Source organism: Manacus candei, unplaced genomic scaffold, assembly GCF_025592945.1.
Source record: "Manacus candei isolate 608988 ecotype Guabito, Panama unplaced genomic scaffold, ASM2559294v1 h1tg000094l, whole genome shotgun sequence".
NCBI classification, from domain to species: Eukaryota; Metazoa; Chordata; class Aves; order Passeriformes; family Pipridae; genus Manacus; species Manacus candei.
The window spans coordinates 3637235-3663256 of record NW_026138142.1 but is presented as its reverse complement, the minus strand read 5'-3'; the positions used below and the strand labels follow the sequence as shown (position 1 = coordinate 3663256).

General features: G+C 41.7%; 1 protein-coding gene across 3 annotated transcripts in view; it reads left to right on the top strand.

Moving 5' to 3' along the window:
• CRHR2 (corticotropin releasing hormone receptor 2) overlaps positions 1 to 26022 on the top strand; it is a 142391-nt gene that overhangs the window by 90507 nt on the left and 25862 nt on the right. For all 3 annotated transcript variants that reach the window (XM_051768395.1, XM_051768396.1, XM_051768397.1), the window contains 4 exons: positions 8737 to 8854; positions 13310 to 13463; positions 16352 to 16412; positions 20433 to 20505. In XM_051768395.1, the coding sequence (XP_051624355.1) occupies positions 8737 to 8854; positions 13310 to 13463; positions 16352 to 16412; positions 20433 to 20505 (406 nt within the window). The remainder of the gene's footprint in view (positions 1 to 8736; positions 8855 to 13309; positions 13464 to 16351; positions 16413 to 20432; positions 20506 to 26022) is intronic.

The window sequence follows — 26022 nt, the reverse complement described above, 5'->3', positions numbered from 1 at the left end:
GGCATTCTAGAGACAGGCTTGGGAGTGGGTATTAGAGGATAGTTTCCAACCCACAGAGCAGAGGGGTCCAGCAACAGTGCAGTAGAGAAAAAAAAATTCAGTTGGAGTTCAGAGAGAGTATCAGGAATTAATGAAGGGCTTTTACTCAATTACTTTCTTGACATGAGGTTTGGAGGATCAGGAGGCCACTTCCTCTCCTGTGCTAGAAATATGTTCCTACTGGTGTATTTCTGTTGCTGACAAGATTTTGGCTATGAGGGTATTTTTCTGGAGATGGACACTAGCTTGTTTGAATTTTGATAATAGAACTGCTCTGTGCAAGATTTAGATTGATGTTGACTGACAAGGTGAAACTTGTCTCTGCTCTGTTCTACTTCTGATGATGATGGAATGGTTTTGGGAGAAAGCCTTGCCACTTTTCCAAGATTTAAGAGAAAGGAAGAAAGCAAAGTTTGGTCTTTACAGTTTCGATGTGAATCATGCTCAGGAGTACAATTTACTGCAAAAAACCCCCATGTCTTGTGTCATTTCTGGAAAGGAGAAGCAGAGCAGGTGGTTTCAAGCCAATATTTAGAGTTATGTACTAAAAATTCACCTGCAGCCATGCAAGTACTAAATGGTTCCATTTCAGTTTTCATCCACAGAATTGCCCATCAAGGACCCTCACTAACTCCACTGTGCTTGTTCAGCACTCAGGCACCTTCTGTTCTGTCTAATCTAAAGGATGAATTAGGTGCTGGAGGGTGTCCAGAGAAGGGAACAGAGCTGGGGAAGGATCTGGAGCACAGGTCTGATGAGGAGCAGCTGAGGGAGCTGGGGGAGCTCAGGGGAGACTTTATGACCCTCTACAACTTCCTGACAGAAGGCTGGAGCCAGGTGGAATTGAGTCTCTTCTCCCAGGTAACAAGTGATGGGATGAGAGGAAATGGACTCAAGTTCTCCCAAGGGAGTTTTAGGTCGGATATTAGGGAAGATTTCCTCACTGAAAGAGTGGTCAGGCACTGGGACAGGCTGTCTAGGGAAGTGAGGGAGTTGCCATGCCTGGAAGTGTTCAAAAGGCGTGTGGACATGACCCCTGGGGACATGGTTTAGTGGTGAACACAGTGCTGAGTGAACAGTTAAGTTCGATTATCTTAGAACTCTTTTCTAACATAAACCATTCTATGATTCTGTGATTTTGTGAAAGCTGCTACTTCACATTACTCTGTTAAAACATGAGTGAAGTGGAAATCCGTGTCACCCCTGAATGGGACATGTACAGCCCTACTAACCTGTGGCCTTTGCATGTTTGGAAACAGCAGCTTCCTTGGGGAGGTGCCCAGGCTGAACCACTGGAAGCATTTCCTAAGGCACAGTGAGCATCCTGAGGCTGATGGATTTAGACAGAGCACGGGAATGACTATTTGGAAGGATCAGACTATATGGCCTTTCCTAAATTCCTGGACAAATACACAAAAGTAATTAAATATTTTACACCATATTTTGGTGGAAACGAGGCCAAGGAGAGGGGCAGCATCAGTTGCTCAGACTTTCCTCCTTGGTTTATCCACACAGTATCTGCAAATGTAGATAATATTACAAGTTTTGCTAATTGTATTAAGAGCAAAAAAAAGCACCCAAAACATAACCCCTCAATTCCCAAGCCGGTAATTTAAATTAATTTTGTTTCAAATTTTTTTTTTTAATAATCCCACAAGGAGATTATGAACGAGAACATGCTGTGCACTCGTATTTCCCAAACAGTAACTGTAAGCCAGACCAGCCAATATTAGCTCTCTGTCTGGCTTCTGAAGTCCTGCCTCTAATTTGTGCAATCCAGCAGCAATGGAAAAATATTAAACAAGAAAATATTCACCCTTTCACAGTGTGGACTGATAACTACAACCTATGTCTACAGGTTAGCACCTCAGAAAAACCCTGGAGGTTTGTAGTCATGTGCTGTGCCCCTGCTACTCTAAAGCTGTTATGGGGCACTAAAACCTGACCTGCAAGATGTTTTCTGTAAAAAAGAAGATACTTTACAGCCCTGTCTGTAAAGTAATTTTGGTTCAAAAATTACTGACAAATGACCTCTGTTTAACAAAACAAATTAGAGCAGAGTTCTAAACCTTTTTTCAGCCGTCTAAACCACGGTCACATGCTGCACTAAGTGAAGTCATCTTTGTCATTCCTATGAAAATAATGGGAATTTTCTCCTTTGGAAGAGCTGACAGCACAGTCAAGGTTGGAGCCTTGTTCTTAGACTGGAGTATCCCGTGACTGGGTTTCAATTAGCCCTTATTTAACCACGTGGCTCTCAGGGCAACATTACTCTTGCAGGCTGATGAGGAGCAAAGCCAGGCTGATGGAGTATCCCACAGTTATCCACACTGTTCCTGGGGAGTTCACAGAGGTCCTTAACCCCTGTCCACCGTCATTCCCAGCCAGACAGTGCTGGGCACGAACACTGGCAGTGAACACAGCCAGTCTGGGGCTGTCCTGGGGCTGTCTTGCCTGTGGTCCTCTTGTGTGCTGTGTTGGCTGCATCCTTCCAAGCCCTGGAATGTCACTGCTATGAACCTTTGTGCCTGAAGCAGGCAGGATGCCCCAAGTCCTGTGATTAAAAACTGGCTTGAAGGCAGGAGAACGAAGCTTTGGAAAAGACTTAGTGGAGCACAGATGGTTCCACAATGGGTTTATTTTTAGGGTCTCTGCACATCCTAAACGCTGATGGAAGCTGCTGCTTCTCCTCTTCACCTGAGCATCTCGCTCCTGTCCTCGTAATAAAGCTGTTATTTTCTTCCAGGCTTTCATTCTTCCCTTGAAACTGCCCCTTGCATTTCCTGTGGGAATATTTATATTCCCCCAGGCAACTGCCACCAAGGAGCTGATTTTCCCTGCCAACCTCTCCAGCTGCTTTTCCCATCTGTAGGCATTAGGAGTTCCAGAATATGTGCACTGATTGAACATGAGCACCATGAGAACCTCAGGGAAGGCTTCAGTGCGGGTGAAAGCAAATAGGCCATGACAGGCACAGAACCTGGGAAATAACTTGCTGTTAGGTATTCTTCCCACTCCAAGCCATTTATGGCTTGTTCATGTGCTTTGCCTGCCCTAGAAAAGACTAAAGAGGGAAAATACTTTTACTGAGTATTGTCCACGATTCTCCTTCTGGCTTGCTCAACAGCCATGGAATGGGAAGGACTCCAGCAAAGTGCACTCCTATTTCTCCTGTCAGATGTTTTTGAGAGAGGCTTTGGGACAGCAGTCTTAATTGAACATCATTATTAATGGAATACTACATTAATTAATAGAAGGTTTCCAAGCTTCTTTAATAAAGTTTTTGTTTGCAATTATTTTTATGCAGATGATTCCACTAATTCAGCGAGCTTTCAGCCACGCTGGCACATTATTATAATTGCTAATGTTAATTGTTTGTGTCATGCTTTGAATCAGAAAATAGTAGCTCTGCACATCCCAGAGGAAAAATACCGCTGTATGAATAGAGTGAGAAAAAAAACAATATATAACAGAAAGCTGCTTTGAGTTTTACCAGGGTTATTTATAGATGTCCATTTCTGAATCAGCGAGGCCGCCTCTGCAGAAATAGTTAATAAGGGGTTTTTACTTACCTTTTCAGATCCCATCATTTCTCAAATCAAAAGAATGGGTTTTCTAATTCCCTACTTTCTATGTTGAATCATACAATTAGGGTCATTTTGTGGAAATATTATCAGAGAGTCCTCCCTGTAGCAACAATCTGAAGCTGTTTCTGCCAACCTTTGACTCACGCTGCCGTCAACTGCTGGAGAATTTGGTTTGTTTTTTTGTCTTTGCTGCTGTTGTTCCTCGCGTGGCACCTCTGACACCTGCACACCAAGCAGTTCAAGGTGCTGGTGCCAGGTCCCCCACTTAAACCATGTCCCCAGGTGCCACATCTACACATTTTTTGAACGCTTCCAGGTATGGTTATTCCACCACTTCCCTGGGCAGCCTGTTCCAATGCCTGACCACCCTTTCAGTGAAGAAGCTTTTCCTAATACTCAATCTAAACCTCACCTGGTGTAACTTGAGCCCATTTCCTGCCTGCTGGTCTGTCTGAATATGGAAGTTCTTATGTCTTTGTCTTGTGGCTTCAATCTATAAGTCCCTTGTGGCCAGATTGCTACAACCTCTTTTCTTCTTGCTTCCATCTTTGGACCCATGCACCAGAGAAGAGTCAGTAGAAGAGTCCAGCCAAAGATCTGACCAACATTTTTTTGTCTGGAAAGGATTAGGGTAGGAAGGAAATACAGGAAAAGCCTTTTAATGGAAGCCCATAAACTCAGTCTGTCATATCTTCTCACATACCAGCCTTCAGGATATCTGGGATGGTGATTTGTGCTGCTGTTCTTGGAAGCTGGGAGGCACTTGCACCATTCAACACATATCAAGAGTTGTAAAACAAGTGGAAATGGCATAAATGATGTTACCTGACATGAAGATGAATATGAAACTTTCTATCATCAGGTCTTTTAGGCCAGGGGGCTCTAAATGGCTCTGTAACTCACAATTTCTCCCTAGCAGTGCTGTAATTTTGTCTGAAGCAGCAGTTCAGCCCCCAGTCCCATCATCTCCCATTTCTCCCCTCTCTCATGTGGCTCTCTGCCTTCTTGGGAGGCAGCTCTCTGCTCTCTGCACTCTCATTTTCCTGATGTTGCCACTGCCACAATCCCCAAATTGTGATATCTCCCTACTGAGGCAAGAATAACCCCAAACTCCTTAGCTTCTCCATTTTGAGGGAATTCATTCGTGCCAATCACTGTGCCTCTAGGAAAGCTCAATTTGCTAACTTACAACACAGTTTAATGTGTTTTAAATTCCACCTCCTGCCAGTTAGAATGTGATGGGAATGCCTTTCCAGTGCTGCCTGTGAGGGCAGTTATTGCTGTTCCTGGAGCACAGGCTTGCTTACTTTTCCACTCCATGGAGTGAAGCCAATAATTAATCAAGGAGAAGGAGACCGTGGGGCTCATTGTCACAGAATACTGTTATGACTGTTTAAATGCTCAAAATGGGACAAGTCATTTTCATGAGTAACAGGAGTATTTAAATTTAAATTAAGGCTTATAAATTTAAGCTACCTTCCATCTACCAAGAGCCAGGTAAAGACCTGTGGAGGACAAATTACCCCTATGAGTCTTATAAGTTTTTTTTCCTCAGGCTTTGAGATAAGTATGACAATGTTGGCTTTGCCCTCTCACCAAACATTAGCTGGGCTGTAGGTCACCTGTTGCTGACTAGTTTTGTTGCTGAGTTTGGGACATGTCCTTCATTCACTGGTCACCTCAGACTCCAGCCTGGCTGCACAGATAAACTCTAGACACAGGTTAAGCTCCTGAGCCCTGCAGAGCAGTCACATGTGAATAGTGCCTGAATGAGGGAACCCTCACCTCAGTCAGGATCCCTCCAGATGCTTTACACATGCTAAATTACAATAATACCACCCACCAGGAGTGCCTGAAAATGAGAGCAGCTTTCTCAGGTGGCTGCCAAGAGATTGTTCCCTTGTTACACCAAGTTAACTGCAGCCCTGCACTGCTGTGCCCTGCAGCCTCCACACACTCCATTATCCTGCTGTTCCTCCCTCCCCTGTGCAAACCTGACACAGTCATTTCTCAAGCTTTCCCTGCCCTTGGCTATGAATTGCATTACTGCCACTGTGATTTCTGTGCTGGTAGTAGTTAGGAGACAGAAACAAGCAGAAACCATGGGCTCTGGGCTCTTTATAAACAAAAGCAAGCTCTGAGTCTCCAGTTGGGACTCTTACTGAAAGAAAAAAAGAAAGGGAAAAACAAAAGAAGTGAAAAGGTTAAAACCATTCTGTGCCTATGGTCACATCACTGTCTGAGCTGTTTAGGAAAGTCTGTGGCACTTTTGGACAAGTCTCTCAGCCTCTTCTCCATGGCTCTGTTAGTCCCAAAGACTAAAGATTTTTAGCAGGTGAAATCACCTCTTTACCATCTGAACCACACACAGAGTGTCTCCAGAAGGGAATGAGGTGATGGTGTGAGGTTACTGGTATCCAAAATGTGGTTTTTGATGAAGGTAGTGGGATATGGGAGCCAACTGCCCCTATTTCATGTCCAAAGCCAACGCTTCAGGCTTCATTTTGGTCCATTCCAGCTGCTGGCCACATTTATTCCTTACCTAATTTTACCCCAGGGACACATCTTCCCTCAACACATGTGGCTTTTTGAAAACAAGCAGTTTTGATCACAATTATCTGTAAAGATTGGAGGTTCCCAATACAGGCCAGACCCTCTTGCTCTGTGTCCTCCACAGACATCACTAAAAGGTTGAAGGATGCAGACTGAGGGGCAAAGAAGAAAAACCAGTGGGAACCAACAAGTAGTAAAGAGGGCAAAGATAATGTAACCAATAGATAGAAACATAGGATCATTAAGGTCAGAAAAGACCTTTGAGACCATCAAGTCCACTGAGTTTTTCTTAAGATACAGAAGAAAATGTGGTTTTGATGACTAGGACACTTCTGCAGGGAAAAACTTTGTTTATGAACTGAACCAAAAAGTCTACAACTATTTATCTGATCCTGTTTGCCTCTGTGTCCAGTCCAATGTCCTGCTGTAAATCCTCTGGGAATAAGATTTCCTCTAGCCAGATTTAGCCATGCTCCAGCATATGGGATGATTAAACTACATCCAAATGGACACCTGCAGCAAGGGATTTTTTTCCCACTCCTTTATCTTATCTTTGTCAAGAAATACGTTCAGCTGGCAAGTGTGCTGGATCTGTTTTGTTGTTAGAGCTCTCAAAAGCAATTAATTTCATGTCAGTAATTCCACAGTTTGACCTGAATCTCCTTAGTTTTAGTCCCCTGCCTCCCTCTCCCCCTACAAGCAATGTTTCAAATTCATCCCATTATCTGCTAATCCTTAACCTAAATAAAATGTGTAAGTGAAGAGCAGCTGCAGGACATTTATGTGCAGAATGATCAAGAGAGTGAGGACCTTATTAACATGTTTCGAAGCCTGCCCAGAGCCACATGGATTCCTGGGGTTCAACATGAGCAGTAGTTCTTTGCCTCATTTCTTTGAAAGCCGAACTGTGAGCCTTCATTTTGTTAGAAGTGAAATTTTCAAAGTGAGACTCGTGTCTGACGTGCTCCCTGGAAGCACAGGTTACACCAAGAGCATCGTTTGGGGGGTTTGTAGCTTAAATAAAAGAGAATGAATCTGAGCAGCTGGAGATTTGTTTTCCAAATTGACTCTAGTCATGAGTCACCGAGGCTCTGAAAACCAAATACCAATTTCATACTTGCTGAGTTGTTACACTCAGAGACTATTTTAACGTTGACTTAGTAGGGTTATACCTCTGAGCATCTCTCTGTAAGTATCTCAGATGTGTCTTCTACTTATTTTTTTATTGGATTGCCTGAAATCTCTGAGGCTGAAGGACATAATAGAACTGCTTCTAGCCCAGAGACTGACTAATTTAGTCCTGGGAAAAGTGCAAAAAGTGTTTTATGATAGGAAAATAGTGTTTGTTATTAAGAAAACTGGCTTGTTTGTCATGCAAAAGACCTGAGGCAACAGCAGAGTTGGTTAGTGGGTTGTGCCTCTCTTTTTGCTGTCACTGGGGTGAGCTGCAGTCAGTTCCAGTTGAGCAGGTTTTAGAACACCACTTTCTGTGTCCCATGTTATCTGACAACTTCCTTGGCAAGCAGAAAGACTGATACAGCAAATGCTGAATCCCAGGAAATGCACTGGTTGTTTGAACCCTTGGGGAGGTGATTTTCATAACTGGAGTGTTTTTCCTTTAGCTGAGAAAAGATCATTTAACTGAAGACTCTGCAACTGCAACGCTGCAACTTGGCACTTGCCTTCCTTTACCATTTCACAAAGAGTGAGAGGGGAAATGCTCTGGTCTTGAATGACTGAATCTGTAACGATAACTCTGTCTCACTTCAGTGATACTTTGGTTTCTGACATCCTCATCATGCATTGGCTGCTTCCTGGAGCCATTTCCAGCTGCAAACACTAAGATGTCCCCTCTTTTGTTTTATGGCACTGTGTCCCAGCTTACTGTAGCTCTTATTTTATATTGTGCTCATATTTTACATTGTGTTTGAATGGGAGCTGGAGAGGGACTAAAACTAGATAAAAATATTTTTTAATGAAGGAGGATGTGCAGCTCTACCTTGTTTTAGAAAGCTTATAGAGCCAACTAAGCCCAGGACTGAAACCAGGTAGTCTGTGCTCTCCTATTGCATTAACTTTGAACCTCGCACAGGGGAGCCTGTTCAAGAACAAACCAAATATAAACTATTCCAGCTTTGCCACTCCAGTGCAAATATTTGCCACCAAATGTCCTTTTGTGAGCGATTCAGCAGCCTCCAGTGCAGCCTGGTGGTTCAGGGGCTGTTCCATCAACTCAAGTTGTTCTAGGGATGGAGGGGAGCAAAACCAATAACCAAGGATTAAGTGAGCATTTGAATATTTGATTTTTTTTCCCACTGATCTTTGTTTCATCTGCTTGAATTGATTCTTGTCAAAGGGAGCTCCTTGTGTTATCAAGACAAATTGTGTACATGGCTTTGCAAGAACAGTTGAATCTCCTGTTTCATACTGTGAGAGAGGGACGGGAGGGGGATAAAGCAGGAGGAATTTTGCAAGTGACCAGAACTAACTTATTTTATATAGTTATTAATGTGGATATCCACTGTGTGTGTTGATTTAAATGCATTTCCCTGTTTAGGAGTATCCGATGCCTGAGGAATATAATCCACTGGAATTTGATCACCACATTCATCCTGAGGAACGTGATGTGGTTTCTGCTCCAAATGATAGATCACAACATCCATGAAAGCAATGAAGTAAGTGCTTGGAGGCAGCATCTCTCTGCCATGGACTTTGGGAGCAGGCAGGGGTGCTGACTTTGTTCAGCTGATAGAAATATTACCAAGGACACTTATCCACAGGCTCAGAGTGGCTTTCATGCAATTTGAAAAAGATGAAGAAAATTAAAATGAGCTTAGATTTGCTAAATTTCCATTGATTTCCTCATTACTGAATATCAAAGGGGATTTTTAAAGTAAAAATCCTGCCAAAAAGCTTCTCTCATCTCTTCATTGACCAGAGATGCTTTCCAAATGTATATATTGGGAGACATAATATTGTGCAAGACACTAAACGTGGTGGTTCCTGACCATTTTTGTCAGAGCATCCTGCAGTGATCTGCACCTGTGTAGGGAAAAAATTCATGCCAGAGGGCAACAACTCCATGAACAGGGACAGAAATAATTGATTTGGCTGTTGAGGCTCTGAGTCAGGTACTTTTTCTGATGACCGTGGGACTCCCAAAAAATGAGAAATGGGGCCTGAAACAGCACAATTTTTGTTGTTGATATATTTGTGGGGGTTTTTTTACAAAATTCCATTTTTCTGCTAATCCCTTCTTCACCACACTGGCCTTGAGGATGAAGTTCTGGGATATGGGCTGCATCCTGCAGCAGCTGCTTGTCACTGGAAGGGGTGGCTCATTCCTCCAAGGACCCAAACACTTCAGCTCCTGCTGCTTCCTTTGCACTCCCTCTGTTCCTTTTCTTGACCCCTTGGGGAGGACTGAACTCTTGGGAACTGAACTCACTAAACTGGCAGAGAACTAACCCAGGCATCAGAAAAGCAAGGAGGAGTTTCCTGCTGGCACAGCTAAGTCAGCTTTCTGATGGGTGGTTGGGAGTCTGAAACAGTTCAAGGGGCCAGACAGACCCACACAATAAAAAAATGGGAAGGCTGGAGGCAGAAATAAGTGGGGCATCTTCTCTGCATGGCACTGAGCACTTGAGAAATGCAGCATCGTGGTCACCATGCTCTCATTTCTCTCACTCCCCATGTTATTTCTTGTTCACTCAAGTCACTCCCAACTGCAGATGCTTCTCTGAGTGAATCAATCCCTGTGTAAGTACAGTAATCACAGAATGATGGAATGGTTTGGGTTGGAAGGAGCCTTAAACATCAACTAGTTCCCACCCCCTGCCATGAGCAGGGGCACCTTCCACTATCCTGGGTTGCTCCAAGCCCTGTCCAACCTGGCCTTGGACACTTCCAAGGATGGGGCAGCCACAGCTTCTCTGGGCAACCTGTGCCAGGGCCTCCCCACCCTCAGAGGAAATAATTTTTTCTAAGATCTAATCATTCCCCCTTATAGTTTGAAGCCATGACCCCTTGTCCTATCAAAGACATCAAGGTGACTCCTCTCCCTCTTTAGTCACTCAGCAGCCCCAGCAGTACAAGGATTTCAGAGTGGAATGAAAACATCCACTCCAAAAAAAAAAAAAAGCATTTTTCTTTACTTTCTTGGAGAACAGCTCTACATTTCCTTGAAAATTAGTCCTTTTTGATGGTCCCTTGGTAGGGTAGTTTACTGTTCTCTTTCCCTGGTAATAATCTTATAGTCGGGTATTCTCCTTTTGGGGATGTCCCCTGATATTTAGCTCCATAACTAAGAAGAAAGTGTACTACAAACACATATTCACATACACACACACACACACACACACACACCCCGTTTATAGTCTCTGTCTTTGGAAAGCAGATGGACTAAAATGCCTATAGACTGTGAGCTGGATCCACACCTGCTATCAATCATGGCTCCACTGGCCCTGTAGGAATGGAAAACCACCCCAGGAGCCTGGATATCCATTCATTTGAATGTCAGCTGGGCACACTCAGCATCCTTAATTAACGTTTCAAATGTAAGATTTGACGTCTCAACTTCAATCCCATTCTTTGGGAAAACAAATAGAAAAATCATTAGTACCTAGATAAGGAGGAAGTCTGTGAATAAATCTCTATTATTATTCATTCAGAGGCTCCTTTGAGAAAAATGTAGCTTCTATTAATTCAGTGTTTGCTTTGTCTGTGTTTCTGACATTCTCATACTCCAGAAGATGGTGGTGTGGGAGCTTTAGGGACTTACTCTGTGACTTACTTACTGAGTGACTTACCCTCATGACAATGCTGCAAATCTTAATACAGATTTTTACAGTTATTTAGGAAAAATCCGTTGGAGTCAGGCATTCAAGTGCCTTTAAAAATGCAACCACAAATTGCCAAGGAAAATAAAACCCTGCAAGTATTAGAGACATGCCCCAGTTTTCATTAACTTGTCTTTTCTCTGCAGTCTTTTTGGTGCTTTGTGCAAGTCTGAGTGATAACTTTATATTTTTGTGGTATAACAAAATAACGCCACGAAAATCAATGGGAATAACATCTTTTATGCTGGCTAATAATGTGATCTGTTCTGTGCTGATCAGTGGAGATTAAATAACACAGGCACAGAAGCATCAAGAGTTCAACATCGAAATATTTTGCATGAAATTATAGTGCTTGTAAATAAATCAAGAAGGGGAATTGTTGAATATATCTGCAGCGGGGTGGTTGATACATGTGGGGATCAAGAATCCTCAGTCAAATAAACAAAATTAGTGAGTTCAGCAAATTGGGTTTATTATTCAGTAGTAATAAATCCACAGTTCCAAAAGGGAATTACTCAAAATTTATTTTATTTTGGTCTCCTACGGAAATGTTGCAGAAGGAGATTTCCCCACCACTGTGTCTGTTGTCTGTATCTGTCCCAGTATCTTCCCAATCCAGTTCCACTCAGTTCCGACACAAGAACAACAGGCTCAGATATAATTATTTTTTCCAATTCTTCAGAAAATGGGCAGCTCTGGAAAGGACAAAAGCTGCGTAAATTTTGTAAGTGAGGGAGAGAAGTGAACAAGAGTGGAGACACTCTATCAGAGCATTTCCATGGGATTGAGGCCACAGGGAAAGATTTAATTCATGCTCATACCTTCAAGAAATCAAATGTGAGAGTTAAGTCTTACTACTTTGGGGGTCAACCAGTAATGGAAGCAAAATATTTGGTTTTTTTAGCGAAAGAAAAATGTTCATTTGTTTATTTGTTTGTTTGTTTATGGCTTAATTTTCCTTTACTCAAGCCAAAATGGGAAGGAAAAAAAAATTTGGTTTAAACAAAATGTTGAAAACAGAATGGTTTCTCTTTTTCTGAATTGTTTTGGGTTTTAATCCTATTTTAAAGATGGAACCAAGCCAAATTTGAAATATTAATGAAATAATACAGAAATGAAAGCTTTAACACATCGAAAAGATTTTTTTATTTCCATTCAATAAACAAATTCGCAACTTGTGAGTGAGCTGTTGCTTTGTAACTGTGTTTCTTGCCCAATAAATTCTTAGTCTCCAGAATTATGCTGGGCTTGATGGTGCACCTGCTGCTCTGTCGACTGCCTGGAGACCATCCACACCTCATGCATATGAGGGCTGAAATAAAATCAGCTGAGGATCAAAAGTTGCAAATACTCCAGTAGAGTTAATTAAAAGTCTCAAGAATGGTGAGACCAAAATGCCACCAGTGGTGGCAGTGAACACAGGTAATTAGTGTCCTGCTCAGTGTGTGCCTGGTCACAGAGACATTTTCCCAGACCTCTGTGTGAGCACTGTGGAAATTACCATCGGTTCCTTGTGATTTATTGATGGGATATTACCTCCTGGAGCCTCTCTGGAGCTCATTGTGATTCCACAGCTGTGCTCTCACTGCACATTCATTTGGAGGAAATGCCTGTATTTATGCAATGAGCCTGACCAAAAATTCCTGTTGGGTTTAAGGCAAAATTCAGAGGTGAAGTGTGATGTGATGTGACTTACAGAATGAAGCACAAATGGCAGGAATAGAGGAGATAAAGTAACTGATAAAAACATACCTTTAAAGCACCTTTTTTTTTTTTTTTTGCCTAAATGTTAGTGGTGCTCCTTCCTTCAGTGGAAATGAAGCAAGACTGTGACATTAATGTCTACCTTGTATTTGAATTGCTCGGCAGGTGAGTTATCCTGCCTCAGATATGCAGATATTTAGATATTTAGACTCATGTCATCTTTAGATAAGACCCTAAGGATATGGCTGTGCCTCTGGAAGATCATCTGTGTTCAAATGAGCTGCTCCTCTTGTGTCCTCGCACTGCTTGGAGGCTGCTGGTGTGGCTTTGCCTTTGGCACGTTAACTTTCCACACATGTTTAGACACAGGAATTCCTGCATATCATGGTCAAAGCAGCCTGAGCAGACAGTCACAGATGTAGCTGTGAGTTCCCAACAGCACCCAAGATATTGTGATTCCAAGTCACAGGGAAAATCTGTGTCCCATGAGTGAATTCTCCCATTGATTTTTATGGGGATTACAACATACAGAATCTTATAAATGTTCTCACTATAATTTTAAAATACTCTCTTCTGTTTCCTCTCCAGCCCTGGTGTCGATGTATTACCACTGTCTACAATTATTTTGTGGTGACCAACTTCTTCTGGATGTTTGTGGAAGGCTGCTACTTGCACACTGCTATAGTGATGACTTACTCCACGGATAAGCTGAGGAAATGGGTCTTTCTCTTCATTGGATGGTGTAAGTGACTTCCATGGTTAAAATGGTGTTATCTGATGGTACCTGACATTAAAGTGTTAAAGACAAGAGCAGCAAGAATAAACTTTAAAAATCCTGCTGGGGCAAAATCTGACATTCAGACCTAACTGTGTCAAAACAATGTGAGATCAGGTTTAGTTCTTCACTGTGGTGATGACATAAAGCTAATAGGTTATCACCGGATTTGGCTTCATCCTCAAGGACCTGGTGTTCAGGAAAGAAAGAGAACTCCCAGGCTCAGCCTTTTGGGAAGTCAGTAGTCCATACCACATCCCTTTCAGACCACATCCCTTTCACTTCAACAGCAAAGCAGTGACCACAACCCCTCACACACTGCTGTTCAACACAGCGTGAAGCAGAAGAGGCACTGTCCATGCCCAGTGGAACACTCAGTCTCAAGAGACACTTCTAAGTGGGGAGCTGACTAGAAGAGAAGCCTAATTATCTGCCAGTCCAGCTTCACAGCTGTCTTTTGGACTGCTGAGGAATTTGTTCCTGGAAAACAGCTTTTAACAAAGAGTCCCTATGTCATCTCTGTACTATCCCTGTGGCAACTCAGACTCAGCTTTGGTAAGGCTGCCTTTGGGATACTGTGGTCAGTTGTGGTCTCTTAGGTCGAAAAGTGATGTGGAAAAACCGGAGATTATCCAGTAAAAGACTATCAAGATGTTTAGGGGTCTAGAAGACATGACATGTGAAGTGAGGCTGAAGGAGCTGAGCCTGTTCAATCTGGCAAAGAGGCAGCTAAGGAAGGATCTGTGAGGTACCAAGAATGGTTTGAAAGATAATTACAAAAATGAGGGAGCCAAATTCTTCTTGGTATTGCAGATTTTATAAGAAGGGACAACGTCCACGAATAGCAGACTGAGAGGTTCCAGCTGGACGTTAAGAAAACAGAAAATGAACCAAAAAGTGGTGCAACTTGAACAGATAACTTAAAAGCTGTGAAATCTCTGACCCTGTGGGTATTGAAAATTCATCAAGGCCGAGACCAAGCTGATAGTTCTGCCTCGAGCAGATAATTGTAGTGGGTACATTCAGAGGTCCTTTCCAACCAACATCTCCATGTTTTGAACTTTGACAGGAGATGTTTGGCAAGACAAGCCCTGTGCAGGCAGCTCGTTCACTTGAAGGCAGAATCTGAGGTCAGACAGAGCTAGTGGATTTGGCAGTTCTTCTCTGTTGAAAGAAGAAAGGTGGAAAAAAGTCACCAATATTTTCTGTTCTGAAAGTAGGAAGACGTTTTGTTCGGAAAATGCCTCTCGCTCTCAGAACTGTGCAGAAGTAATTGAATTGCAGTTCTGAGGGCAGAAACAGCCTTTGAGACAAAATACGTCATTCAATCCAAAATAAAATGGGAGGAAAAGGAGTTGTAGGAGAAAAAAAAATGTTTATGTGGGGAATTGATTCAATATTTTTTTGCCCAGTATTTTTCAATTCTGTCACCCAACTGGAAAATCAGCTGCTTACACAGCCCTCACAGATCCACAGACTGGTTTGATCCATGGTGTTTTCTCTCCCTACCTCTCTCAGAGCCCTCCTAATGCAGGAGTGGTGTGGGCTGAATATACCCTTTCTCTCACCCTTCTGGGCCCTTTCTGGCTCTGCTCTGCCTTCCCATAAACTTTTTTTTACCTGTCTCATTCTCAAATCCCTGTTCTTCGTTTCACAAGGGAAAGTAAAATATTTTCCTCCAGAAGAAAGGATGTGGCTGCATTTTGTCTGCCCATGCCTAGCAAGAAAAGTGGGGGGAAAAGTGCACCAGACCCTGTGAGTCAGTGGTGAAAAAGGTGGAGGACAACACAGTCATTTGAAGGGCACGAGAGGTGAAAGAGGAAATGGAGAGGGAAAACTCTCCTCCTCCACTTTTGACATCAATCCAGTCCTTGTCTGGGTGAAAAAGTTCCTGTTTTCCCCAGGAGGTCTGTGTCAAAAGGCCAGTTCCATTTTTTCTCCCTCACTTCCAGTTTCCTCCTCCAGCAAATGCCCTCCAAGCCAGTTGGACTGTAAAGGCCCAACACAAAACAAACACAAGGGCAAAGCTCTGGACATGAGACTGGTATAAAATCAGAACTGGAAAGCAGAGGAAATGGCATTGCTGGGGCATTAAGTGTACAAATACACCTCATCTACTACACTGAGGAGCCTGACAGCAACACCTGCTGGGTACAACAGAAAGCAAACCCAAAAAACAGATCCATGGCTTTGACAAGAGCTCATACACACACACACACACACACACACACAGAGCACATTGCACATTGTAGGGAGTTGGATGATGCCTATAAACTTAAGAGCAGCTGGATCCTTTAGAAGGGGGAAAAAATTAATTCTGATATTGCAAGATATCAAGATAATCTTTCTCATAATCCTATTTCATAGGGAAGACTGAACTCAAAAAGTTACTGAAAGTTTCAAAAATGTGCTTCAACCAAAGATCCCCGTAAGTTTCCAAGTTTCTTGGAGCCTGGGAAGCAAAAACCTAAACACCCACCCCCAAGAGCTGTCCTTAAGATTTTGCTGGAAAATTAAAAGTGACCAAAATTGCCTTTAAGTCAGACAAAATTCTTCTGGTCACTTCTATAGAAATGTGGGTATATATCTGTGTTTGTTAACATTTTTATTAACTTTTCTTACTGGTACTAAATTTTTGTTGAGATTATATTTTTTTTTTTTTTTTAATTTATACATTAAGAGGTATTAGCAATTGTGATGTCTCAAGGATACCAAGATAGGACCATTTGTACTTAGAGTCTTCCAGTTCATTAACTAAGTCTCTCCTCACACAAATCTGAATTTACTTTGGGATCATAGACGCATCCATCCGTCCATACATCCATGATTAACTCCTGGTTTTTTTCCTCCTGCAGGTATTCCTTGTCCAATCATCATTGCCTGGGCCATTGGCAAGCTATATTATGAAAATGAACAGTGAGTGATGTTAATATTTGTGTTGTTATATTAGTATATATGTGTAAATATGCAAGTTTCCTGCCTGTCATACCTGATTTCTTACACATGGGGATGGAGAACTGTTGTGCTCTAGGAAAAGTGTCCTTAAAGAGCTGTCAGCTCTGATCAGCTCCTTTTTCCAAGGACAGTTTCCCAGGGGATCTCATCCACTAGCTCTTTAAACAGCTCTCTTTAAACAGTTCCTCTTCCAAAGTTCTGGGTTCTGACTTTGCTCTTTGCCACAGAGTTTGTCCATTTGTCCTGACCACTGGGGAAATGATGTGCCATTGCCCCCTGAGGTCAGACCCAGCAAACTGGGCACATGCAGAAAACATGGACTCTTCTGCAGATTCCAAGACTCTTGGGGACAGCCCAAAATTTGGGACAAAATGGAGAAACTCCTTCATCTGAGTATCCACTTCAGCTGTAACTTAAGTTGTTTGGAGGTCGAACCGGGGTTCCAGTTGTGTAGCTCATCATTTGAGTTGAAAAGCTCAAACTAGCACTCAGGAAGAATGTTAAGAAAATGCTTCAATCAACTTCCTAATTTTTTTCATTTTTGTACTTAATAGAGATCGTTTTCTGCTTAGTGAGGCAACTTTAATTGGTACTGTGGCAAATATCCTGCCTGGGGTTTCGAAAAGTATGGCAGCTCTGAAAAAAAGCACTGTTAAATCTCAATCAAAAAATCCCACAAAGGTGATTAAGGATTATTGTAGTAATTTCACTGATGGGCAGTTGTTAAGGGGAAGAACATCAATAAGATCTAATTAACAATAGTGATAAAACCAGTGGTGGGTTTGGTTATATTAAGAACTATCAGAGAACCGTGAAGAATATTAATTAGTTCTGTTCAGTAGAAGTGTGTTTACATATCTCAGTCTTATCAGAACTGTCTTCCTAAATTGTCCCCTTCAATATTTAGGGAGTGTGTGTTTATTCTTCCAGAGGTAAAAAAAACCAAAAAAAAAAAACCACCAAAAAAAAGAAACAGGTTAAATGGCTTTTATTTCACACAGATGGAATGAAACTTCTGATGCACCAAGTAATTGTCAGTGATTTAAGTTTTTCTTTTTGGTTTTAAATAAATGTGCAGTGATGATTTTATTGCAGAAGTAGTGGCTTGTGTTGGATTTAAGGCAAGACTTCAGATGGCAGACAGTTTGCAATATCTCAGCCAAGGTCCCAGTTTGAACAGTTAGACTGTAAATATGAAATATTGCTAATCAAATGCAGACATATATAACCTCACTGGCAAATAACTGTCCTCTCACTGTTACTCACCAGATCTAATGGGTGTATTAGGAATATTTAGATTACAGTGTAACACATCTGCTTTACAGCCTAAAGACATGAACACCAACCTAAAAAGCTACCTGCCTTTTTTTTTTTCCTCCCCTACCTACAAAAGGAATCAATAAAAGGAATCAGCTCCCCTGTAGAGGCCTGTGTTGTAGAACTCTTATCTTTGGCGATAACCTTGTTCCCTTAAACTGTGTGAAAGTGTGTAAATACACGAGGCTTCACTCAGTGCAACCTTGGTCTAATACTGGGCTCCAGAAAATAAATGTCAGCATTTTGGTCTTCAGGATGGTCTTCCAGCTAAATTTAAATTCCAAAGAACAGGGAGCAGTCTTTGCCCTGGAACCTCATCTGTGCTCTACCAGCTCTGTTCCAAATTCTTTGCTGACTTTTTCTAGCCCACTAAGTTCTGCCATATGCTTCAGTCTCCTTCTTATTAGTCCCCCTGCTAGAACCCTCTGCTGGAGCAGCCAGTTTCCCAGAAACTCCTCTTCTAATGGCTCTTGGTACCATGAGTTTCAGGCAATATAAAATAGTTCTCCCAAAATACCCTTCAAAATCTTCTCTCAAATGTAGGTCTTGCAAGTTATGGAGAATTATGTTTCCTGCCTTGGCATATCTTGTAATTCATTTTTCTTCAAATCTTTCCATCTACACAAGAATAAAAAGGCAGTTTCATTCATTTAAGGCTGCTCTGGGGATTCTTCTTGGATGATAACTTACTTGGAGGAAGTGCCTTATTCCAAGTCTTGCTCTCATTACCAAATCTTGGAAAATTAGTTGCAAAATTATACATTTACACTAATTTGCAGCCTGTGCACCAGGGAATAACAGACATGTTTTATATATCTAAAATATTCACAGCTCACTCATTCATTTGGAACTTAAAAGATGCAGGAATTGAGTCAAGAAAAGGCAAATAATTCACGGTTCTGAGTCACGTTTTTAGATACCAGCTACATATCTCAGCACTGCTGTCCAGTCAGAACATCTTGAAATGGGCACTCAGCTCCTTCTATTTTAGCAAACAACAGGTTTTGTAGAAAGGCTTTAAGGGCATGATGTGATCTGTAAGAATTCTTTCCTCATCTCAGTTTATTTGCCCTGAACTCTTGACGTTGTGTCTTGCAGACAGTCACCTCTCTGAGGCAACGCATTTTCTGTCTGACTGCTTGTAAAAGTGAAAATCTGCCTCCCTGGTCTCCTTGGTTCAGGAATTACCCTTGTTTTCATGTCTCCAGTGGCACTAACTTACTGTTTGTCACAAGGCAAACACGAGAAAGGCATAATTTTTGCTGCGTAGACTTGTTATGTGGTATCCATGGTAGGGAAGAAAACTCTCAGACCCTTGAACTCCAAAATCTATTTGCTAAGGGATCTGGAGCTCCAATAATCTAGACCTTAAGGAATTACGAGAGTGAAGTTGTCTCTGCTTGGTGGAATTCTGGATCCAGACCACGTGGATGTGTCTGTAGTACTAAATTAGCTGGGCCTGGGTTAATTCCTGGGGATGGAATTCAAACAGCATGGAGTAATTCACATCCATATTATTAAACCTTCTTGGCCTCAAAAATCAGGGTAGCTGCAGTTTGTGGACTATTGGGAGTGTTCTCTGGCTCGTGCTAGCTCCAGATTCATTACCCAAGAATAGTTTAGGGGTTGGATATTATTTGGCCTGCACCAAAGCTGCAGCAAGGAAAATGTAATGGTGTAAATGATTGAGTTCAGAGCTGAGCCCAGTTTCTAATTCATTTACCAGCATAAATACAACGGATTTGTTACTCTCAGCTAAGACACTGAAGTGAGTGACACTGTGGGTCGCTGTGAAATCACAGGGTTAGTCTGTTGTGTAGCACAGCAGGGAGAAAATCATGTGGAATTAGTGGAAGTGGAAGTCAAGCCAGTGCTGAGTCACATGTGACACATCCAGGCTCTCTGCTGGTTTGAGGCCATTCAGTTCACCTATTTTCCTCTTGATGATCCAAATACTTGGATCAGGTATTTGGTAGCTTCAAATGATGGCTCTGTACTGTCCGCTGGGTTTGGTGGTCATGGAATCATAGAATCACTAAAGTTGGAAAAGACCTCTAAGAAAAAGAAAATGTTGGAAAAGACCCTTCACCCAGAACTGCCAGGTCCACCACTAAACCATATTTCTGAACACTTCTAGGAACGGTGACACCGCCAGTGGAGTCCCCAGTGGTCCCAAGATTCATTCAAGGCCAATGGAATTACCCCTCATTTATCCAGTAGCTTATTTAGACAGCATTTCCATGCAATTTGAGACATATTTGCTATAAGCAGCAGCCACTTTGTGGAACGTGTTTCTGGGCACTGCAGCAGATAACAGCTGGAGGTTTTCTTCTTACACAGAATATTTCCTTAGTCCCTTTCTCAGACATCTCCTGCACCCTCCTTGTAGCAGGTTCTCACATTTCTTGGAAATATTTACTCAGGCAATTGCCAAAACCGTATGGGAACGTGAATGTTTTAATGGGAGGGGGAAACAGGGCTCAGATCTGTGTCCAACAGCAGGTGCTTTGTAGCAGAAAACTCATTTCCTTTCTGATTATTTATATATGATTAATCAATGCAGTGAATAAAGGAACACCTCTCTACAGTGTCCTTCCTATTACAGTCTAAAAGAAGTGAGTTTAACTTTATATATGATTTTCTTATTTGTTATGTTTCTTACAGATGTTGGTTTGGAAAAGAGCCAGGGAAATATATTGACTACATATATCAAGGGCCAGTGATTCTTGTCCTTCTGGTAAGTGTTTGTGTGGGTTCAAGGACACTGCCATCTCCCCTTGAGAGATAATTTGATAGGCATCTGCGAGGTTCCACATACTTTTATGTAAAATAAGACACAAACAAGGTCAAACATCTTCAGATGCTCTCTGAAGTTGCCACAGTAGCTAAAACTGCAAGTCAGAATTGAAGTGATCTGGCTTTCCTTGATCTCAGGCCATTCTTTGCTCCTCCCTAAGAAAAGCTGTTTGCCTTTGTACAATGTTTTGAGATGTAGGAAGGGAAAATGCTCAAAAACAGGAGGTACATCACAATGTCTGCTCATCCACTTGAGGTTCTTGACAACTAGAGCAATTCTGCCACGTACATTGTTTAGAAAAATATAATAATCGTGTCTGGGAATTGCGTCTCCTCATACAGTCATCTCCATGTTCTACATCCCCATCACTGCTGTGTGTTTGTTTTTAGCTTTCCTGTTGTTGAGTTTCCTTTTCAGTTCCACCCACACTTACCAGGCTGTTTATCTGTTTACCCAACACTCTCTCCTGTGCCAAGCAAGAGTAGGCAGAGGAAGAAGGAAACTCATTCATAAACCACATTGAGCCTTCAGCTGAAGGGCCGTGGTGCTGAGTGTGGATGGAAAATATCAGTGCCATTGGAAAGGACAAGGCTGAAAAAGCCAATTCTGCTCTTGCAGGCAGATGTCACAACAGAGAATTCACAGGGCTTGGTGGCTTCCCCTCTCTTAGGGAACCAAGACTCACCACAGCTGTCCCTTTTGCCACTCTAATCCCCATGGAGAAGGTGCAAATGCTCCAGAACAGGCACCACTTCCAGCTTCCTGCTCCCACCTTGTCAGTGCTGTGTTCATGTGATTTCAGCATGAGAAAAGCTTCCCTGTTGCCTAGGAAGCCAACTACCACTCTGAATGTGTCCTGACATCAGGAGAGGTAACTTCTGTATTGTTCAGATGCTGCAAATGGATCACATAGTGCACACCTGAAAAGAGAGAGAAAAAAAAAACCACACACATAGGAGGAGTCTGTTTTTATGTAAAAAATTTTTTCATTATGTTCTAAGGAGGGAAATAACAATTGGTGTGATATACACAAATATGTCACTAAGGGAGTCACCCCAAAAACACAAACAGCTTCATGGTGAATTGATTCACTGACACCAAGACTAACTCACAAATAAATCCTATTTGGACAACACGAGGTGGGAGGTTTGTGATACTCAGAGCATTTGGGTTTCACATCATTGCCTAGAAGTCTGTGAATCTCTGAACCCACCATAATCCCTTTAGTCCACAAGATCTGTAAAATCCTTGGGCAGCATCTCTAGCAGATACCATAGGTAGCTTCATCATGAAAACACCTTTCTTCTCCCCAGAATAGCACTTTAAAGAGCCCAGGGAGACCCAGGAAATGGAGGTACAGTTGGGGGCTGTCTCTATGTACAGATCATTATTATCTGCCTTTAATTTAGAATAACCTTGAGACCCCTCTAAACTGAGCCTGTAACTGAGGAGCCCTGACCTGACACTGTGTAATGAACCTTCCTACCTTGGCCTGCCTGCACTTGAGCTCTAATTAAGCCACTAATGAGATAACATCAGTAATTGCACTGGGGGGGAGGGGGGAGCAGCTGATACAATTCAGAGAAGTAACAAAAGGGCAAGCCCTTCCTCCCTTCACCTTATGGTTGCTCCCATCAAAAAGCACTGCTGCAAGAGGAAAGGAGCTCTCTGGAAACAAAATCTAAAAGGCAAATTTGAAAATTCCTCCTATGTGCCCTCTCCCCTTCTTTTTTGAGCTGTCAGATGAGTTTTGTGTTTAATTAAAACACACAACCCCACAGAGCCTTAGAGCAACTTGACAGGCTCATTTTTTGATCCTTATGTGAATAAATTCAAATTCTATATAACTATTCAAGCATCATTTATTTTATTGGAGTTATTGACCTTTTCAAGGGTGCTGTGAAAAGTGATGGATTAAGAGCACTGAAATTTGACTTCTGCCATGTACTCAGGGCAACAAAGTCAAGCATCACCACCCTCATATGTGATTATGTCTCTGCCTGATCATAGATGGGGACAAAGTGCTGCTTTCTTCTTCCCTCCAGTGAACAATGGTCACCAAAAATGAAAAACACAAAGATTTCAAAAATAGTGCACATCTGTGACCTCTTTCAGTCACAGCTCATGAGCTTAACTTGAATTAATGAAGAATTGAAATAGAGTTGAAGCTGAAATTCATGTTTTGTGAAGGAACATATACAACAGGACATAGTCCTGATGGGACAAGGGATAACGACTTTAAGCTGATGGAAGGTAGATTTATAGTAGATACTTAGGAAGAAATTCTTCCCTGTGAGGATGGAGAGGCCCTGACACAGGTTGCCCAGAGAAGCTGTGGCTGCCCCATCCCTGGAAGTGTCCAGGGCCAGGTTGGACAGGGCTTGGAGCAACCTGGTCTAGTGGAAGGTGTCCCTGCCCATGGCAGGGGGTTGGAACAAGATGATTTCAAAGATCCCTTCCAACCCAAACCATTCTATGGCAATTCTGTGAGAGAACTATCCCATGGTGCTGCTGGAAAGATAAAAAGACATGAATGTTACTAGGAGAAATTAATGTTATTTCCAAAAGGCTGCTCACACTAAAAACTAAAAGTCTGAAAACTCCATGAAATTACAGTTCCTGTCCACATGTGAGCATTCAGGCTGGGACAGTTAAAATTGGCTTCACCCACTGGATTGAAGAGCCAAGAGCCCAATGTCCAGCTCAGATGAGTTTTGGTTACCTCTTGGACACATCATGTGTGTTCCAGCAGCATCGTTATACCTGCCAGTAAAAATATGATTAGAGTGCTCTTGTTAAATATTCTTAGTCCCAGAGGGATAAAACCTGCTTCTAAAGATGCAGAGTCTCTTCAAAAGATTTTTTTTTTTTAAGGATATTTTTCTGCCAAAAATTATTTCCACTGGTTTTAGATTTCTCATTTTCTTGCCTCTATGCGTTGAGTGGCTGCACCACAGGACGAGGTGACATGAGGAACAGGTCATGCAGGAATTCTGAGCCTCATGGGGAAGAAAGACTGGCCTAAGCAAAGCCCTTTGAGCGTGGTAGCAATCCTCAAGTCCATCTTTAAACCACATTATTGTGTTATATCTCGGTTACAAAAACTTTGAGCAATGCAGTCAAGAGATTTGTTTGATTGATTTCCTGCTTATCTATAGAAGGAACCTGAAGATTGTCTCGAGCAGAAAACAGGGAAACAATTTCAGACACAATCTCAGACTATTTCAGAAGCAAAGGAAAATAAGTGCTGATCCCACATATTGGGTGAGAAACCTGTATTTTTATCGACAAAAAATGTGAGGGAGAAAATGTAGGTGATCATCCTTCTCTGTTTCATTGCTGAATGGATTTTGGCTTGAACATATCCCCTGAGAGATCTAATCATTCAGTTCATTGGTTGCTTTGAAATTCAATTTCTGATAGCATTTCCTATACCTAAATACCTCTGTTAGGTATTTGCTCTTCAAATTAGTGATTTTTTTTTTTTTTTTAATTCTGATCTCTTTCCTCAGAGTCACATAACCGAGTTTTAATCACACACTCCTCTCTGAAGGTAAAGAATGGGCAAAAATTTGGAAATATATGCCAGAGAAGTGAGTTTCATCCTGATTTTATTAAGGAAAATACATTTCTTATGTTCAATTTTAAATGTAAATGCTGCCAAAGAAACTGGTGAACATAAAAATACAATAGGATCAGAGGAGACCGGAGGACAAAACTCAGAAAAGAGGCACCAGGGGCAGTTAACTGAGTTCCTTTCATTCACAGTGACTTCTGTTGTGAAGTGACCCCAGCTAGGAACTGCTCTGCAGTATTTCTCAGAGCGAAAATTGTATCAATATTCTGTTGTTCAAACAAGCAGATCAAATATTTCTTTTTTTTTTCCAAACCTTATATTCGGCTTTAATAGATTTTTTTTTTTTCTCTTGTGCTTGGGAACTGAACAGTTTTCTGACATCTGCTTTTCTTGTGCCTGGTTGAAAATAATTCCCCACAATCAATTAGCTGCTGGAATAAGAGGGTGGATGAGCTGATGGGAAGATCTGGAGTCCACTTCTGCCTGTGCCTGCATCAGCTGTTTCCTCTTGAACAAGTTAGATTGCTGCTCAAAGCTCGGTTTCCCCCAGCTCTAAAGCAAATTTAATGATACTTATCTTCCTTTGCTTTGAGATTCCTGGGTGACAAGTGCTTTAGAGGAGTTAAGAGTCCTTAGGAAGATGGGCTTGTCCTTGTTGCAGTGTGGGATTTTGTTCAGGAGAGGGCTGACACATGCACCCAAGTGTTCTTTATGATGTTCTAATCATTCACCAAGTAGCATTTTTGTGGTGGCGAGATCAAAGCTTGCCCCAGTGCTCAAGGTGTGACCACACCAATGGATTTTTACAGCAGCATCCCGTTCTCTGGTTTATTTTCTTTTTCTTTCTCAGTAATTCCAATTTTTTTTTGTTTGTTTCCTTTCTTTTACTGGGAGCTTGAGATAAAGTTTTTCAGGGAGCCAGCTAGTGTAATCCCAACATTTGTTTTGTGAATGAAAATGCCCAGAGCTCATGACTCTCCATGGTAAAGTTAAGATTGTTTTCTTCCCCCACAGCATTACCCTTGTATCAAGTGATTTATGTGCCATGTTATTATTGCCTGATCACTTAGTGCTGTGAGTCCCTGTACAGCTCTTTGCAATCAGGCTTTATTTGAGCTGTTCTGAGTAGTTTGATGTCACTAAAGATCTATCAGCCTATTCTTCATTCCCTTTTATAGATGCGTGTAAAAAACAGCACAGATGTACTGGTAGACTCTGTCCACTGAAAAAATAGAATATATTATATATATATGTATATATGTGTGTGTATATATATATATTTATGTATTCCTATCCTTTTTCTCATGTATTTTTATCCACAGTGCTCTTCCCTCCAAACCTCTAACAAGTTCAAAGGGAACCTTTAGGGAAACAAATTTGAATTCCTTTCAGAAACCTGAATGCACTGACCACAGGGTCTCCCTTGTCCCCATGCTGACTCTTTCAGAGGACTTCACAAAGCATATCATTCTTCCCTTTTACACCTTATTTCTACAAATGCTCTTCTTTACAAAGAGTTTGTCCAGCTCAGCTTCAGGTTATGGGATGTAGCAATAACTATATATAGCAACCACTGGCTGATGCTCTGGAAGACCATGAAACTTTCTTCAGTAAATATCGAGTGTTTAGGTGGCTTATTTTAGTCTCTGAATATTTTCTTATTTTCTGCTGACTCTCTCCACCCTTATGCTTCCACTTCTGCATTGTTCTGTTGAGAGACTGAGGTTTTATTATTATTATTATTATTGATATATCTTTTTCTTTTTCCCTTATCCTTCCTATCTGACTGTCTCATGTTTTTCTCAACCACTGGATTGCTGATTAAATTATTAAATGATTTTCCTATTGATTTTTTAAATTTTTCTCTCTCTAAACATGAG